Genomic DNA, 17,978 nt, shown 5'->3' on the forward strand with positions numbered 1-17,978 from the left:
ATAAGTATAAGGAATAATTCAGTTAATGTTCCATGTTTTTCAACCCAAGACCAGTTGGGTTTTCAGTTGTAAATTTGTGTCTATATTTTTTATTGTTTAGTATGAGTATGTTAATGTTTCTAAGGATTTCTGAAATGTGTTTTTCCAGTTTTCCTGTTAATTAATTTGTAGAAATATTAACTAAATTGTATGTTTTATCTAAATTTTATAATTATCAGCACATCATATGGGGACTTTGCTTACCATCCGGCCCTCAATCTAAAATGAGCTTGACACCCCTGCAGTAGGTTAACATCCAGAACACTGATGTTATCATGATCTTGTGTTGTTAACCTTGTGTGAGTTAACCTTTGGCACACTACATATGTAGCCCAGCTGTCACTGGGGCAGTTCTCTTTAAAAAGGTCCTAAAATGTACCATTACGTATAGATATGCAAAAAATTTGGTACCAACGTGTACCTCTGATGTGTGCTTTTTGAAAGGGTACATTGAAAGCACTAATGTTGTTTGTGCTTAAGCCGTTAACTGGCACTGTCTATTTAAATATTTTTTATGTAAATTTTAATCAATCACAACATCCTATAGACCCCTTAAAAGTTTGTAAACATTGCAAAGTCTCCGGGTGGGCGGGGCTTAGCTGGGGGCAAAAAGGGAGCTGTGGATGCAGTGTTGACAAGCCTAAGCTATCATGTTTTAGGAGGGATTTTGTTAAACATGGATGCAGAAGAAGGTTCGGAACTGTCCGAAATATGACAGCATTTTAAACTAAAAACCTCAAACTTTGTTTTGCCTCCAGCTAGAGCGGTGACGTCACGGTGATATAAGCGATTAAGGGATTAATTGTTGGAAAGGTCTAAGAATGGTGTTTTCAATTTTAAAAATAATTTTGCAGTAATAATGATGCAGTTGTCAGGGTTTAGAGTAGAGCCCTGCAAGCCCGTCGGGGCCCGACGGGGCCCGACAGGCTAAGCCCATTTGGGCCGGGCTCCGGCCGTTTTTTTTTTTACAGACCGGGCTCGGGTCGGGCTCGGGCTTATTTTAGCGTCTCTCCTCATTGTGTGTGTGTGTTTGCGTGTGTAGCAGAGACAGCGCCCATCTGAGGCTATGTTTACATTAATGCGTTTGTCCTTTAAAACGTTACTTTTACTACGTTTATGCCTTTCATTTACACACCACCGCTTTCATCCCTCATAAATGGATTCGTTCGCAAAAGCTGCAGACCCTGTTTTAGTTTGAGAACTCAGACGTTGCGCTGCAGTGTAAATGAACGTAGATGGAGTCTTATGTAAACGAACAGCTGATGTTAACGTGACAGCGCATCATTTTCAAAGTAAAAATAATTTTTATTCAGGTAAATGGAGGTTTGCAACGGAGGTTTTGCGAAATAGTAAACATCTACCAACCAGCTATTATAAACGCTATATCAGATTGTTTTATGTATCCTTATAGATAATGTCTGTTTTATATTTATGTTTGAGTATTGTTGGGTTTGAATATTGTTGTAATGTTGTTTATGTTTTGTTTAAATTTAGTTTAGCTTAATACGAAAGAGAGACCGTAATTTTAAACGCCATATAGGGCGTAAAGGTCAATTTGAAGGTAGAATTGTAATGGGTCAGACATTATTTCCGAGTTTAATTTAAGTTTTTCTTGCTACTTTAAAATAAATTTTGTTTCATATAATTTGTCTCTTAATTTTAATTGATGTTTTGTTGATAACTTTTGTGACTATAAATTAATAAAACAAAAAATCAACGTCATATTAATATTTAATCCTCGTTTAGCCGATTTTTTAGAGCTTTTTGCCATTTCTGTGTTAGCGGAGGACGTGCACGGACCTCGCACACTTTTAAAAATTAACGTCATACTAATTTTTATTTATTAATTGCACACTGAACAGCGAGCGACAGGTAAGGGAAGGGAAGTTATTTAGTGCTTTCTGAAGAATACAGTCAGTTCGTACAAAAATGTTTAAATGGACTATAAGATCATAAATATGAACTGTGAACAATGAGCTATTATAACTCCCTACATTAAAGCAATAAGCATTTCTGTAGGCTAAAGCTTTACTTCACCTCTTATTACGTTTGAGAACGCGTCCGAGAGAGAGAGAGCGCGCATCAAACAGCGCGCGCGTCAGAGACAGAGCTTAAAAGTAATTGATATTGGTCTCGGGTCAGGTCGGGTTCGGGCTGAAAAAATTGCAGGCATTGTCGGGCTGGGGTCGGGTAGGGCTTGAACACGTCGGGTCAGGGCCGGGTTAGGGCTGGAGATTTAAGCCCGTGCAGGGCTCTAGTTTAGAGGACACAAAACACGAACCCAAATGCAGACATAAATAACAAAGGGATTTATTATAAAAACAGGGAAAAACAGGAAAACAAAACCCACGAGGGGGCAAAACAAGACAAGGGAAACAACACTACACTAAACTGACACTAAACTTTAACAATACTAACAATAAACTTCTTAAACACTAGTGATGGGTCGTTCGCGAACGCCGGCTCTTAGAGCTGATTCTTTGTAGCGAACGAGAAGAGCCGACTCTTCAGGCGCATGCAGGGGAGCCGGCTCTTCTAAGGGAGCCGAGCCAGAAGAGCCGAATCTATGAAAAGAGCCGGACTGCCATCACTAAAATGTAGAGCCAGAGCTTGAGCCGAAAGAGCCGAACCAATGGAAAGAGCCGGACTGCCCATCACTATTAAACACAAAACAGACCTAGACTTGGAGATATACAAACTTACAGGAATCGACAGGGCATGAGACAAGGCAAGAGACAAGACGAACGTGCAAAGAACAGCAAACACACGGACAATAAATAGGGACAAAGTAAATTACATACACCTGGAAAATAATCACGAGTAAGGGATGGGGGAAAAAGTGACGAGACCCGGGAAATGCGTGGTCAGAATAAACCAATATACAACCACACATTTCCCACATAGAACATATATACTGTCAGAACCCTGCCATGCTAAACTAGATCTAAATACCAACAGGATCCGGCAGGATTCTGACAGCAGTGACTTTAATTAATTAATTTGTGACAAGAGTATGCAGCAAACCTCACACCAAACCTCTTTTTTTATAATTTTATGTATAAAATAATACTATATTGCATTATTTTTATTTATTACAATAAATTGAAACTGCTATATTTAATTTTTAAATATTTAATGTTTTTAATAAATTTAATATTTTCACCTCCAGACACTTCCATAAAAAAGTGTCTTCTTCAAAACAAGACCGAAATTAAGATACTAGACCAAAAAATGCCAGTGTTATATTAAAGCAACACCAAAGAGTTTTTTTACCTTAAAATAACGTTTCCAAAAAAGTTTCAGTCGTTCATCCACTCGAAACAGGGTGAACTGCACTTTCACATTCGCTTTGAAGCCCACTATCGGCCAACAAAAAGTTGCTTTACGGCAGACCTACAATCCAATCAGAGCCAGTAGGCTAAAATTTTTACGACAATGGTAATGGACAATTCCGCTTCCAACCTGTGTGGTGAGCAAATATCAAAAAGTCTTTATTGTTGCTTTAATTTGAAGGGGTACATCACCTTTTCATCCCCCCACTCAAAAAGGGCTCTGCCAGGTAAAGGGTTGAAAAGTAAAGTAATCATGCCTAATCATTACTTTATTTTGGATCCATAACTAAACAATCTTATTTCATTTAACTTATTAACGTACAAAAGCTCTAAACTAAAAAATTCAAGTGCAATGAACTTAAAATGATCAGGAATCTTATTGTATTTCTCTCCACTATAATGAAGATCTGTTTTTGTGGCGAATTAAGTTCATTAAATGATTGACACAAAGTCAGTTATCAATTTCTTTTTAAATGACAATTTAAGTTCAGTCTTTATGAACATCAGTGACCTTAATTGTTTAAGTGCACTGTACAACTACAGTATTTAAGGTCTGTCTACATGACGACCAAGTTAAGTAAACTTAAATATACACGTTTTGAATTTGAATTGATGAGTTCAGTCAACTTATTAGGCAACTGGATTTTCAAAAATATCTGCAAAGTTAACCAAGCATAAATTCCTATCCCAAATAGAGATATTTTCCATTAAAAGCAAAATTGTTTAAAAACGACCTTCTCATTGGGACTACAACATGCTTCTTATATATTTTATGACATTACAAGTTTTTATTGCATCCAATGTAATAAGACCAGTAATGTGTTATTTCATCTTGTTATATATCCTGTAAAATTTATTACATTCATTTTTAACTAGAAGGTCTTTATTTAGTATTGTGCTATATTATATATTGTTTTTCTTGCATGCATTTTTTATATATATATATATATGTTGTATGTATTATGTCACATTCAAGTTTGAATCCCAAATGACAATGATATTTCTTTATTTAAATCTTTTATTATGGCTTTTTTCTGACCCTCATTGAAAAATATCTATATACATTATACATTCATCTTAGCATCTTAACAAACAGAAAAAAAGGAATTTACATTATAATACACATCACACATCAAGGGAAGCAAAAGAGTCACACTTGACCTTGTAAACATTTTCACCATTAAAATATAGCAAGTAGCTAAAAACGTTTTCAAAATATTTAAAGAAATGCATTCATAAGCAGTATTTATGTAGCAAAATAAAAATATTCTCACAAATAAGATAAGCTTGTAAGTTTAAAAATATTGTAGAAGGAAAAATAGCACAATGCATTAAACGATTACATTACAAATAGATCAAATCAGTATGTAAACATTTTCAAACAAGATAAATACTTTGATGATAGAGAAATGTGTTGGAAACAGAACATTGTAATTTCAAAATGATGAATAAATGATATGACGTCTCTCCAATGGCATCAATATTACAATATAACTGCTTTAACTTATCCATCTTAAATCAACATATTTTCCTGAAATGAAAGAAAATTAGTGTGTGCACGAGTAGCAAAGCAGTCTCTGAATATGTGTTGTAGGAGCTCATCTAATCGGTGTACAGGGCTCAGGAGGTTAAGGCCAAGGAGAATTTAGTAGATCAACTTGACACCCCCTTTTGGTTCGATGTTAGACACGCCCCAGGCCACCACATTACCACGTGTACCACAACCACTCCCATCCAACCGTGCCTGCTGGGAAATCTCCTTTGAATCCAAAACACGATCCCACATGTTCACTCCGGTCATCTTCCCTGTGAAGCCCTGATCCGCATCAAAAGTGTCCTGGACACTGGTATGCCTAAAGTAACGTCCATACTCCTGCCCCAGAAGTATGCTTCCTTTGCTGCGTAGCTCATGATCCTCGGCCACTCCGGGAGAGCTCGCTGCCCGTTGACCATTGACCCACAGAGAGGCCAGGCCCTGCCATGAGCTCCAAACCGCACAGAGGTGCACCCACTGACCCTCCTGCACCGCTCCCGACGCCTCCACCAAATGGGTTTCACCAGCCACGGTAAATAGGACACTTTGGCCATTGAGGACCAGCTGTAGTTCGTAAGGGTTGCCGGTCGTGCTGTAGGAGAAGAGGACGGTGTTGTTAAGAACCTGAGTCGGTTTTGCCCACAGGCAGATGGTAACCGCGTTGGTCACGAAGGGTCTTTTGGGTGTCACTTCAACATGAGATGTAGAGGAGCGCATCGGGAAGAGCAGACCAGTGTCACAGCCTGGAACAAAAGAATAGGGAGAACGGAAAGACGTTATGAGCAATCTTAAAGGGGTCATAGTGTGACTTTTTCCATCTTTAAAGGGGCCACGGCACCAGACTTTTTTAAGATGTCAAATAAATATTTGGTGTCCCCAAAGCACATATGTGAAGTTTTGCTCAAAATGTCATATAAATAATTTATTATAGCATGTTACAATTGCCACTTTGTAGGTGTGTGCAAAAATGTGCCGTTTTTGGGTGTGTCCTTTAAAATGCAAATGAGTGGATGAAGTGCAAACACTGATCAGAATGATGGTGGTTTGTTGCAATCGAAATTCAATTGTGCTGTGAATTATTTTCTCTCTCTTTCTCTTTTTCTCTGCACTGAATGGCAGTGATGTAGTTGGATAGTTCAGATTAAGGGGCGGTATTATTATAATAAGAGCTCCTTATGACATCATAAGGAGAGCCAAATTTCAACGACCTATTTTTTCATGTGCTTGTAGAGAATGGTTTACCAAAACTAAGTTACTGGGTTGATTTTTTCATATTTTCTAGTTTGATAGAAGCACTGGGGACCCAATCATAGCACTTAAACATGGAAAAAGTCAGATTTGCATGCCATGGCTCCTTTAAGTTCTATAATTGGGTCTCAAGTGCTTCTATCAACCTAGAAAATATAAAAAGAACAACCCAGTAACTTTGTTTTGGTAAACCATTCTCTGCAAGCACGTAAAAAAAGATTTCGCCTGTTTTTGTGATGTAGGTGGCAGTTCTAATTAGAACAATACCGCCCCTTAATCTACCATATCTAATCAGAAAAAATTATTGACAGCACAATTGAGTTTCAATTTCAACAAAACACCATCATTGCAATCAGTGTTTGCATTTCATCAGCTCATTTGCATTTTAAAGGACACACCCAAAAATGGCACATTTTTGCTCGCACATACAAAGTGGCAATTTTAACTCTTTCCCCGCCATTGATGAGATATCTCGTCAATCAAGAGAAAACGCTTCCCCGCCAATGACAAGTTTTTCCGTCTTTCCGCAATACCGCTATTATCCACTAGGCGCCCTTCTGCAACTTTTTAAAACCGGAAGTATTGCCCTATGGCAAGCGGCTGCATGTCCGTGTCTGTTTTAAAGATCGCTCTGGATGAGATCTCTATGAAAAGTCCGTCACAAAAATGGAATTATCTCTGCTTTTTGCTCAAAATGTGGTGTTTTTGCAGAAACCTACCCATATTCAAAAGCTGATTACAAAAGAACCACTAAAGGTAGGATGAAACGTTTTTTTTGTTTGAAAGCAGAGGGTCTGGTCTTTCATTTGGTATATTGTATGTTTATATATTTGAAGAAGAACATTTTCTGGAAGACATTCAACTTTTGTGAAAATCATGAAAAACGCTGGCGCTGGCTGGCAACTTTTTTTAAAAACGCTGGTGGTGAAAGAGTTAACATGCTATAATAAATTATCTGTGGGGTATTTCGAGCTAAAACTTCACATACGCACCCTGGGGACACCAAAGATTTATTTTACATCTTTAAAAAAATCTCATAATATGACCCATTTAATAGTGAAGAAACTCCACCCATCACGTACAATTGTGCTGCAGTTGACTACAATTTTTTTTATGGACGATCTTCACACTGTCGACTGTCTTTCAAGGAGGCTTCTTCATTTTAGGATTAGTATTTTTGTAGATGCTCTACAACACAGAAAATACTAGAAGTGTAATGTATTATTATCTTTAATACGGGCGGTGGTTCAATCCCCGGCTCCACCTGACCAAGTGTCGAGGTGTCCTTGAGCAAGACACCTAACCCCAGCTGCTCCCGATGAGCTGGATGGTGCCTTGCATGGCTGACACCACCATCATTTGGTGTATGAATAAGTAATTGAATGGGTGAATGTGAGGGAACTTGTAAAGCACTTTGGATGGCCCTATATAAATGCAGTCCATTTACCATTCTTTACAAATATTGAAAGGTCAGCCTCCAGTGATGTAAGTTGTTATGGTGTTATGTGGTTCTTAGAGTGATATTCTTCACTACAAACATTTCGTCATCGGGGATCTCGTCCAGTTTTTGTTCCCTCCCAAAACAAAGACAGCGATTGAAACTTTTTTACCTAGGCTATTTGTATCTGAATATGAACCCAACAATGGTCTTTCTGATGCTTGTTAAACCACTAAGAGGATCTACAATCAAAAGGAAGCAAAACTACAGCAGACCGTTTGTAAAACAGTTGGAAATGATCGAAGGGGGTTAGGTTAATGCAACCGTCACGTTCCACTTATTATGCGTGATTGCTTAGCTATGGCAGGCTACAACTCTCCTACCGTAGCTTACGACATTTTCATTTCATTTATCTTAGGTTTCCTGCTTGGGGTTGCTGGAGGGGGACTAACTCATTCTCTAAACAGTCTCATCTGGCTCCGTTTTCCCCCCGGACTCTTTGGTGTGGTCGGTCTGCTTAGCTGTTAATGATTATACTTTCCTCTGTCTTTCATTTACTCTACCTCTGCAAAGCCTTTTGATACAGAAAGCAAGGGCATTTAAAATTAAATCATTGTTTGCCAATGTTGAAAGGAGACCGTATCCGGCTTACTGACGAGGTAATAGGTTCTTTAAATTCGGATAACGCTTGGTTCCCATCTCAGGGAGGTCTGAACACGGATTTTGAGAAAATGCACATCCTAACTTGGAATGGGGTGGTATGTTCGGGGGTCATATAGGTTAACGTTTTTTGATGTATTTGTGTTAGTCAGCTTAGCTGGCTAATGGTTTGATGATAACATGTGGTTTGCGTAAATCACAGATTTACAGCTCAAAATTTACAACACAAATGCAGAATCATAACATTGGAGTATAATTCAGATTGCATTTAAGGGATTAACTTTCGCAAAACAACACATTTGCAAAAGGTGTTGTAATTGAAACATTATGGTTTGTTTTGCTTGTAAACGTTGACACACTTTTGTGTTTCTAGCATTTTCATCTAAAAGATGACCTGTCACGGCATAGCAGTTGGCCCATGTGGTTTGACGCAAAGCTAGCAACAATTCCCTTTCCAAATTCTTCAAAGCTTTACTCTTTTCAAGTGCCAATAAACATGGGCTGCTTTAGTTTGTGCAACATGGATATTCTCACCTGATGGGAGACCATTTGCAAGGTGTGACTGCATGTACAGGGTCATCTGTTCCCGAAGGGCTTGTAGCTCACTGGAGATGGTTGTCAGACCCTTCTCCAGCCTTCCTGCATCAGTCACCTCGTGCGTGAGATGCCGGGCCTGAAGACTCTTGGCTTGCGTGGATTTTAGGCAGACGTTCTCCAGCCTTTCTAGCTTGGCAGCCTGGTTCCCACTAGATACAAGTAGCTGCTGCAGGACCTCGTCGCACTTCGCGGACTGGTCAGCAGAGACCTTGCGCAAACGATCCAGCTCGTTCTGCAGTCGCGCGTCCATTTGCGCTCCAGTCCGTCGAACAGAGTTCTCAATCGCCACCGCGCACGAGCCGCCGTACTGCGCCACGAATTGCAGCATGTCTCCTCTCAGAGACTGCAGCTCCACCTTGATGATGTCATCGGTATACTGCAGGAGCATGTTCTCTTTCATTTGGGAATTTTCCAGCATGGTGAAGAGTTTATCCCACTTGCTGAAGGCTGAGCCCTTGCAGGGTTCTAGGGAAGGTGCGGGGGTCTCCCCTAAAAGCGAAACAGATGACGAAAGAGAAGAAATGACAAAAAAATAGAGTTGAGTTACATGACATGGTTCGTGTACGTGCGTAACGTGACACCCTGCAGTGAGTTTGGGGGTCACCAGTGAAGAGTTACGAGTCTGAGGAGACTAAAACATAGATGGTAACTTTCTTTTATACACTGTAAAAATGTTTTGCTGCCTTTTTGTTGAATCAACTCAGATTTACAAGTCATGTCAACTTATTATTATTTTTATCTTGACAAGAGAAGAGTTGCTACAACTTTAAAATATAGTTGAAAAAGGTAAACTTCATTTTAGTTATAACAACTCATTTGTAGTTATATCAACTCATCTCTAGTCAAGATAAATAATAGTAAGTTGAAATGATTTGTAAATCGGAGTTGATTCAACAAAAATTTTTAGGGCAGCAATAATTTTTTACAGTGTAGTAAAACTTTTATAGTTTACAAAAAAAACTCAAAATGCCTCACACTAGGGAAAAAATGCAGCATGAACATGGTTTTGCAAATCAATTCAACCTATTATTTTAAGTTTTGACTTGTGATAAGTTGATATAACCTATAAAAACAAGTTGAAATTGTTTAACTTAATTTTTTAAGTTAAAGTAACATAAAAATATATGCTGATTTGACAAAAATAAATGTAATAATAAATGACGCTTTGTTTTTTTTGCAACAAGATGATCCTTTTCTTATTACGTCACCGGTAAGATGATCCATCTGTTACAAAAATATTATATTTTATGTTTCGATTTTAATAAAGACATTTATTATCTTATTATGCATTATTTTTCAGTTGCTTTTAACATTTTGAGGATTTTCTCACTAGAAAATACTTAAATAATAACTTTTAACTATTTCGAATAAATACCGGTATGTAACTTAAAATCTATGTACACAAAATCTTCTTTAGTACTTTTTAGGATAATCTAAAATGGATAGTTCACCCAAAAATGAAAATTCTGTCATCATTTTTTCATCCTCACGTTGTTGTAAACCTGTATGAATTTTTTTTTCTCAAAAGAAGATATTTTGATAAATGATGGTTGGCACACAGCAGATTGCACCCATTGAATGCCATCGTATTTGTTTTCCTACAAGGATGAAAAATGATGACAGAATTTTCATTTTTGTGTGAACTATACCTTTAAGAACATCTAATTTTACTTCTCTGTGCTATTTTGAGACACCATGAATATGAACCAAAATGTCCTAAAAATTTATTTAGGTACCATTTGTAGTAAACTTCAACCCATCTATGTATGAAAGTTGGGTTCAAATCCAAGTGTTAACTAAATACATTTGTTTAATAGAGAGATAGCGTGTTAAAAGAACATTTTAGTTCATATTCATGGTGTCTCAAAATAACAAGAACATCTTAATAAGAACATATGGGTTTGTTACATAATGAGAGTTAGTAAATGATTTTTGGGTGAACTATCCCTTCCCTTTAAGTACACAACACGTACAACTGCAAACATCCCCTCATTCATAAATTCCTATAGTCCTGATTCAGGTGAATCACTCTCTCTTTTATGTCAATCCTTTCTTAAAGACACACACAGATGAATGAATGAATGAATTTTAATCCTGCCCTGTCAGTACTTGTAAATCTTAACTCATAGACTGTAACTGTAGGTTACTGTAAGTTACTCACCTTCTGTCTGTTCAGCCTCAAGTAACTCATTCAAGTAATCGCTGTGTAAGCGCACATCAATATTTTTGGCGTAAATGTCAGGTACCACTGCGGATAATAAACCCAGCAGACACGCAACCCGGAGTAATGTCCACATGCTGGCCATGTGTGAATGTATTCAAGACTCAAGGTTCTTTTTCTCCTGGTTAGATGCTGAGCAATCTGTTGGCTGCACTCCTTCTTGTTTAGTGAACTGCAGCTATGATTCAACTGAGCTGGATGGAGGGGCTCTGTGGTCTTTATAAACATAAGGAGAGAGAGAGAGAGAGAGAGAGAGTTAGCGTCAGTAAGCAGTTCTTCGTTGGAGGTAGTCATGAGTGGTAAATTGTGCCTCTCCTGCAACTGCAGGCAAAAAGTGAGAGAGGTCGATAGAGCTTAATAGTGAAATAAAGCAATGCTTCAAGGTTTTTGACTCTTCTTGTAGTGACAGGAGCGGCTTTCTGTTTACAACAGAGATTTATTGTGCTTTTCATGTTTTGAAATATCCCTTTCTTTAATGTGGGTAACATGTACCATATGACATTACTTATTGTACCCCGTTTTTCTTTTATTTCTTATAGTACACTTTTAGAGTTTTCTGTTCTTTCGCATCATTTTTATTTATTGTAAAGTCTATAATAATCTGAACTGCAACTGTATGAAATGATCCTGTATACAGCATGTTGTTTTTGAAACATTTTGTCAAACAAGAATAGACATAACCCTACCCCTAATGCTAAACATTACATATCTACAAATTCGGTGACAGGATTGAAGTCTCTAACATTAAGTTTGGCATACATACGGTTTCTGTGTTGTATGACTTTCATTTTTAATCGAGCTGAATTACAGCTTTGCATGAAACGTACAGGGGAACAGGAGGCGATTATAATTTTTTTTCCTGATTGGCCCTCATGAGGGTATATCTTAGTTTACTAAAATCAGTAGGTATGCTTACATGCAACCAAATAATCTGTTTCTAATCGTATTGGTGGCTCAATCGGACTGAAAAGTCTTCATGTAAACACCTTAATTAATACGATTGTGGTCGATCGGAGGCAAATTTTGATCGTATTGAATAGGGCTGCAACGAACGATTATTTTGATAATCGACTAATCTATCGATTATTAGACCGATTAATCGACTAATCATCGATTATTTCAATGACTAATCAGTACGTTTTGAGCGACTATTCAGCTTTTTCAATTAGTTAAAACATTAAGTTATACATGTTCTAACTAATAAATGAAAAAAGGAAATCACTCCAGCATTTGAAATAGTTGTTTGAGCAGATCATTCTCTTAAGTTTTCGGATTTCTGTCCAACTCAAATTACATACACATGCTTTCTAAGCATTGTTTAAATATTCTTTTCTCTTAAAAAAATAAACACTAAACAGCAATACAGACAACTTTTTTTCAATACAAACATCTCTTGTCAGCAGTATTAAGAGCTTCTTTTCTAAAACAGACTATGGGGCGGTTTCCCGGACAGGGATTAGACTAGTCCTAGACTAAAACATTTTTAAGAGCTGTCCAAACTGAAAACAACTTGAACTGACATATCTTAAAATACATCAGTGCCATTTGTTTTGCCTCAAAATGCACACAGGTAATGTTTTAAGTAAGGCATGTTTGTTAAAACTAGTTATATTCCCTAATTAAACTAAGGCCTAGTCCTGGATTAAGCTAATCCTGGTCCGGGAAACCGCCACTATAAGATCTAAAAGTGTTACTATAATAACACTATTTATTATTACTATCCCGATTCTTAAACTCGATCAGGCTTTATTCTATGAAAAATAAATCATCAGATTACTGTAATTATATTGGTAACACTTTATGATAAGGGTCCATGAACCATAATGAACTGATCTAAATGAATTCTTACTTAAATACAGTATGAAGTAATGCTGAGTTATGACATGTACTAATCATAAACTAATGAAGAGTCATCATTAACTATAACATGACTTAACACATGAATTCATTGTTTATTAATATTAACTAACAACTAAAGAAGTTGTCGACAACGTCGCCTAATTGTTTCACCCCTAGTATTGAAAGGGGTGGTGTAGTCCGATCTGTGATCCGATCATCAGGAGAAGAGTATGCATGTTAACGTACGAATCATTGTATTTTGTCAACCGGATGCTTAAAGGTGCAGTGTGTAAATTTTAGCGGCATCTAGTGGTGAGGTTGCAAATTGCAACCAACGGCTCAGTCCACTGCTCACCTCTTGCTTTTAACATACATAGAGAAGCTACGGTAGCCGCCAACGGACTAACAAAGTAAAAAAAGTTTTTCCGTTAAGGGCTTCTGTAGAAACATGGCTGCACAAAATGGCGACTTCCATGTAAGGGGAACCTCTGTGTATGTAGATAAAACGTCTCATTCTAAGGCAATGAACACATAATGGTTCATTATGAAAGGTCTTTATACACCCCTGATCATTTAGTTTTTTATTATTTTGCATTTCTGTCAAATGATCCTACTAAAAATTACACACTGCACATTTAATACCTTGTGCGCATGCCCAAAAGCATTGTGTTTAAGTTCAAGTTTTATATTTACTTCTTATTTATGTATCACATCATTCTTGTCACAGAAACATGCAATAGCAAGGCAATGGCAATGTTCATTGTTAAGGTAATGGAGTCACGAGCTGTACATTCTACAGGGTTTACGTGTACTTTCATAACATTACATAACGCAAGTAAATTGCCTTTCGAAAGTTGTGTTTTCTCTGCCTATATTTGAAAACTTCCCAAGAAAAACCTTCTCCAAATCAACTTTGACTTTGTACATTCATCCAGAGATAAAACGCGAACTCGACGAGAGATGCGGTGCACTGTGTTGCCAAGTCCTCTGCTTTTTGGTGCAGTTGAGATTTGGGGTACTTTAAAGCAGTTTTTTTCTGCGGTTTAAAGATGAAAGAATTTTCGTTCATTAGTTGTTGGTATTTGGGCTGTGAATAGTCATTTGGGTGCTTTTGGGCTAGTTTTGAATGTCTATTGGGCTGGTTTTGATACACGAATCTGTCAATGATTTGGATAATATAGAATGTTTAATCAGATTGTGATGTTTAGGGTACATGGAAACTGTACTGTCGTAACCTGCAATCGGATTAAATTCAGTCGGATTGACAACATTTGTGCATGTTAACATAGCCGATGTTTCTTCCCTCACAGCACATCTGTCAAAGGCAGCGTGTTTCTCCTGGTGAAGCATTTTTCTTCTTCTGAAACCACCACACATCCCCAGTATTTGGGTCCCATGGGTTTATTTTACATGTACAGCATGAGCAGTCAAGTAATAACGCGAAGACACAAATCACAAGATTTGGCTTAACATCGCTTGCAATTTACTCATACAGTGTGAGCCAGGGATGGCGGGTTGATCCAAAATGGTAACCTGCGGTTATGAGTCATCCAAAAATATTTTTAATGATATTCATCTCATGATCCTGCCGTCCTGTCATATTTATTCATAGTTGTTCATAGTCATGTGGCAGAATTGTGGCGGTAGGCTACTCATGTTTTGTGTAGCAGCACATGGCCATTGTTCGGGGGTTAAGCGTGGGCTTTTTGTTAATAAACCCCGCTTGAGTTCACGTTACCTTGCTCTTGGGTCCTGTTCCTTCCTTGTGGAAATCATGAAAATTCAGGTCGCGGTCAGTCGGGTCATTTGAAATAAAGATCCCAATTAACTATTTTAAACAATTACTACTTTTAAAAAGTGCGGGCCAGGAAGCGGTTGGGTACAATATATGTATATATTTTTTGCCGTCTGAGTTGCGAGGGGGTTAGTTGAAAACGTCGGTCGGGTGCGGGTTGCTTATTTATGAATATCAGCTGACGTTACTCACATCTCAAACTTGTCTTCCGCCATTTTGAGTACCTGAAGTGCTCCCCAAAGAACTAGAAGCTATGCTTCAGTATGTTTGAACACTAATATAATAATATACATTTTTACAACACTAAGAAGGCTGGACACAACATGATACTTTGCTTGAAGTATCATTTGTGTCTCTACACATGAACTCGAGCATTGAGAACATTGTTTGTGAACACAGAGTTTACTAAAAAGAAGGTTTTGAACAACTGACTGACTGGTTGTTTTGGTGTCTGCTCACCGCCATCTTCCTAGTCAAGATGTATCGATCTGCGAATGCGACGTAAGGAGGGAGGAGAGTAAAGCTGGATAGCTCCTAAAGCATAGTTGCATATAAATGCACGGATAATTTGTTGTTTTGTCGCAAGTAAAAAAACAATATTGACCTACTAGTTGAAAAAGGAGCCTCATGAGATTCATTCATTCTTTATGTCTGGCAAAGATGGCGAGCAGACACCATAACAGCCAAAGCCAGTTGTTCAAAACCTTTCTTTTAAGTAAACTCTGTGTACACAAACAATGTTCTCAATGCTCGCGTTCATGTGTAGAGATCCAGGTGATACTTCGAGCAAAGTTTCATGTTGTGTCGCACCTTCTTATGTTGTAAAAATAGTGGTAGTTCCGTAGCAGCGGACAGCGGCTGAAAGAACGCATCAGGGATCAAGTAGGCATCACACCCTAACAAAGATATATTTTTTTAAAGTGGCTTTTCTTTTCTTGACAGTCGAGGTGCAAAATGTTGTCTTTCGTAGCCATTTCCCGTATCCGTAAGGATCATAGACAGTAAAAGATAAGAAATACATAAATCGTAGCAAGTTAGCCAATGCTTGTGACAGGCAACTGGAATGACCTAAAAGGTCACATGACTGATATTCATGAATACATTGACCTGCACATCACTGGTGTGAGCTGTTATTCAACAAAAACATTTTCGAAATTGCACAGGTGTATGTCTGACAGAAAGCCTAATCCAACTATACCTCTACTCTGTACCCAAAATTCTAACTTTAACCCCTTGTTGGAAACATGGCCCATTTTAAATCACACCCTTTGCCCTTCATCTTACTTTTACTTTAACTCCAATCTCTACTTAATACCATTAAAACTTCTTTCCTAGTATTAACACCCAATCCAGATGATGATCCTTTACTGAAAAAGCCACACATGGTGCCATTGCTGGTTTCCCTTTGTCGATTAAGACTCACATTACAAAAACTTGACCTTAACCCTAAACCACACCCCCAAAAATTGGTTCATTAAAATGTTCTTCTAGTACCAACAAGGATTTTCATCTAGTACCATGTCCTGTTTGGTAATGTGTTAAACATGCCCTAACTGATACTGTGTTGTGTTGGATGTTCTCATGCCGTGAAATATTGGACTTGATTCTCATTCCCTTTTGGTTTACATTTTAAATATGACAAATTATTTAATTTGTACGGGACATGAAAATGTACAAAAATTTGCAACCGGTTCATGAGGTTTGTTTTGTTTATGAGATTGGTTTCCTAATCCTTTACAACTGATTACCTTATTGGGTCAAATTGATTGTATTAAGCATGATGTATTCTGACGATGGGTGGGTTTTTTTAACTTATAAGTTGCTGAGATTCTCATTGTTTGTGGTGCTTTGCCCTGAACACGCCCACTTGTTGGTTGAAACATGTTGGCTTATTTATTTTAATATGACTTAAGCCATACCTAATAAAGGCTTTATTCATTCACTCTCATCTCTTTATGTTTAACCGAGTGCCTGCAACCTGCTTTTTGTACAAAAAGTTGTTTATGATGACTAAGGTATTAAGGATTATAAATCAACCCCCTCTCTGTCAGGATTTTGGGTGCTGTTGGGGTCATGAAAAACATGCTTTCATGTTTGTTGCCCCTTTTACGTCACGCGCATTTCCCCAGAAACAACGACTCCACACCCAACTGCAAATTATTTTGTGCCCTCTAAACTTGCAGACTCTCTGGGGCCGATGAAGGAATGATATATTTCGTGTGCACGACACCAGTGAAGTTTTATGGAAACAGATTCACAGTCATGACATGTATCCAGTAGGAGGTCGACATTAATATGTCTGCAACAGAAAAACGCCTTTAATGATTTTTGTGCTTATGTCAGCCAACAAATCATTAAAAAAATTTGGGCTTTACATTAAGGAATCATCAGCCCATTAACAGTGGCATTTATCTTATCAACACATAAAATATCTGTTGGACTTGCATGAGCTCATGTCCTGTACATATGCCACTTCTCACGTGTGGTTCCCTACCGATGCCCGGTGGAAAAGCTACAAAGGCGTTTTGAATGTGAACTCAAGCAGGATTATGGGACGGTACGTCTGTGAATGACTGGTCTTGTTCTCTTGAGGAAACACAAAGGAAGGTCAGCCTCTACTAATGCCGTCAATCTGCCACCTTGGAATGAAAAGTGCTGGTGATGTGAAATTCCTTGAGCACCTACACCATCATTGATGACAATGAGCTCCTATAATCTGAAGTTTAAATGGTGGTGTGTGTCCCACTGCGGTAGCACACCTACACAGAACTGGGCTGAGAACTTCAGAAAGGATTTATGAATATTAACACCTGGGGACGGTTGCACCAGCTGGGCGTACACCTGGTCGTAAGAATAATCTGGACGTAAAATGCGCTTTTTGTCCTACGTAAAATTTACACCTGTTGCTTTATCTAGGCGTATTGTACGTCCAAGACTAAATCTTACGTCTAGTATAAAGTCTTGACTTGTTTCTAGGGCAAAATCTTTCATGCATGCAGAGTGAGAGACTGCACCAATAAATTATTTTATCCAATTATTTTCTATTGTAGCGTCTATGTGTATATCTATGGTTCCCACACGTTTATTTTGTTTACTCCAGTGTAACTTTGTTGTGTCCAGACTACAAATAAAGAGCTTTCTCATGCTCACAGTCACCTTGGGATCCAGATCATTTCCACATGAAGAGGGTTTATCTCCTGACATTACTGCCTGTATAGGACTGCTTACAATGTAGTCTTTCTTTGGTTTATTCTTTTGTTCGTTCTTTCTGTTTT

The 17,978-nt window shown here is 37.9% G+C and overlaps 2 protein-coding genes across 4 annotated transcripts in view; one reads left to right on the top strand and one right to left on the bottom strand.

Annotated features, from left to right (window-relative positions):
• Positions 1-17,978, top strand: part of veph1 (ventricular zone expressed PH domain-containing 1) — a 132,406-nt gene that overhangs the window by 44,915 nt on the left and 69,513 nt on the right. The gene's annotated exons all lie outside the window — the stretch shown is intronic.
• ptx3a (pentraxin 3, long a) lies at positions 4,372-11,274 on the bottom strand. The gene is made up of 3 exons (XM_065265079.2): positions 11,010-11,274; positions 8,786-9,337; positions 4,372-5,648 (listed from the first exon to the last, which is right to left on the bottom strand). The coding sequence occupies exons 1-3, from the start codon at positions 11,152-11,154 to the stop codon at positions 5,017-5,019; spliced, it is 1,329 nt and encodes a 442-aa protein (XP_065121151.1). The 5' UTR covers positions 11,155-11,274; the 3' UTR covers positions 4,372-5,016.

The sequence above is a fragment of the Paramisgurnus dabryanus genome, chromosome 9 (assembly GCF_030506205.2).
Source record: "Paramisgurnus dabryanus chromosome 9, PD_genome_1.1, whole genome shotgun sequence".
NCBI lineage: Eukaryota > Metazoa > Chordata > Actinopteri > Cypriniformes > Cobitidae > Paramisgurnus > Paramisgurnus dabryanus.

Coding starts and splice junctions, on each gene's coding strand:
- ptx3a (XM_065265079.2), bottom strand. CDS start 11,154: ATGGCCAGCATGTGGACATTACTCCGGGTTGCGTGTCTGCTGGGTTTA. Junction 9,338..11,009: donor TGAGGCTGAACAGACAGAAG/GTGAGTAACTTA, acceptor TTTCGCTTTTAG/GGGAGACCCCCGCACCTTCC. Junction 5,649..8,785: donor TGCAAATGGTCTCCCATCAG/GTGAGAATATCC, acceptor CTTTTGTTCCAG/GCTGTGACACTGGTCTGCTC.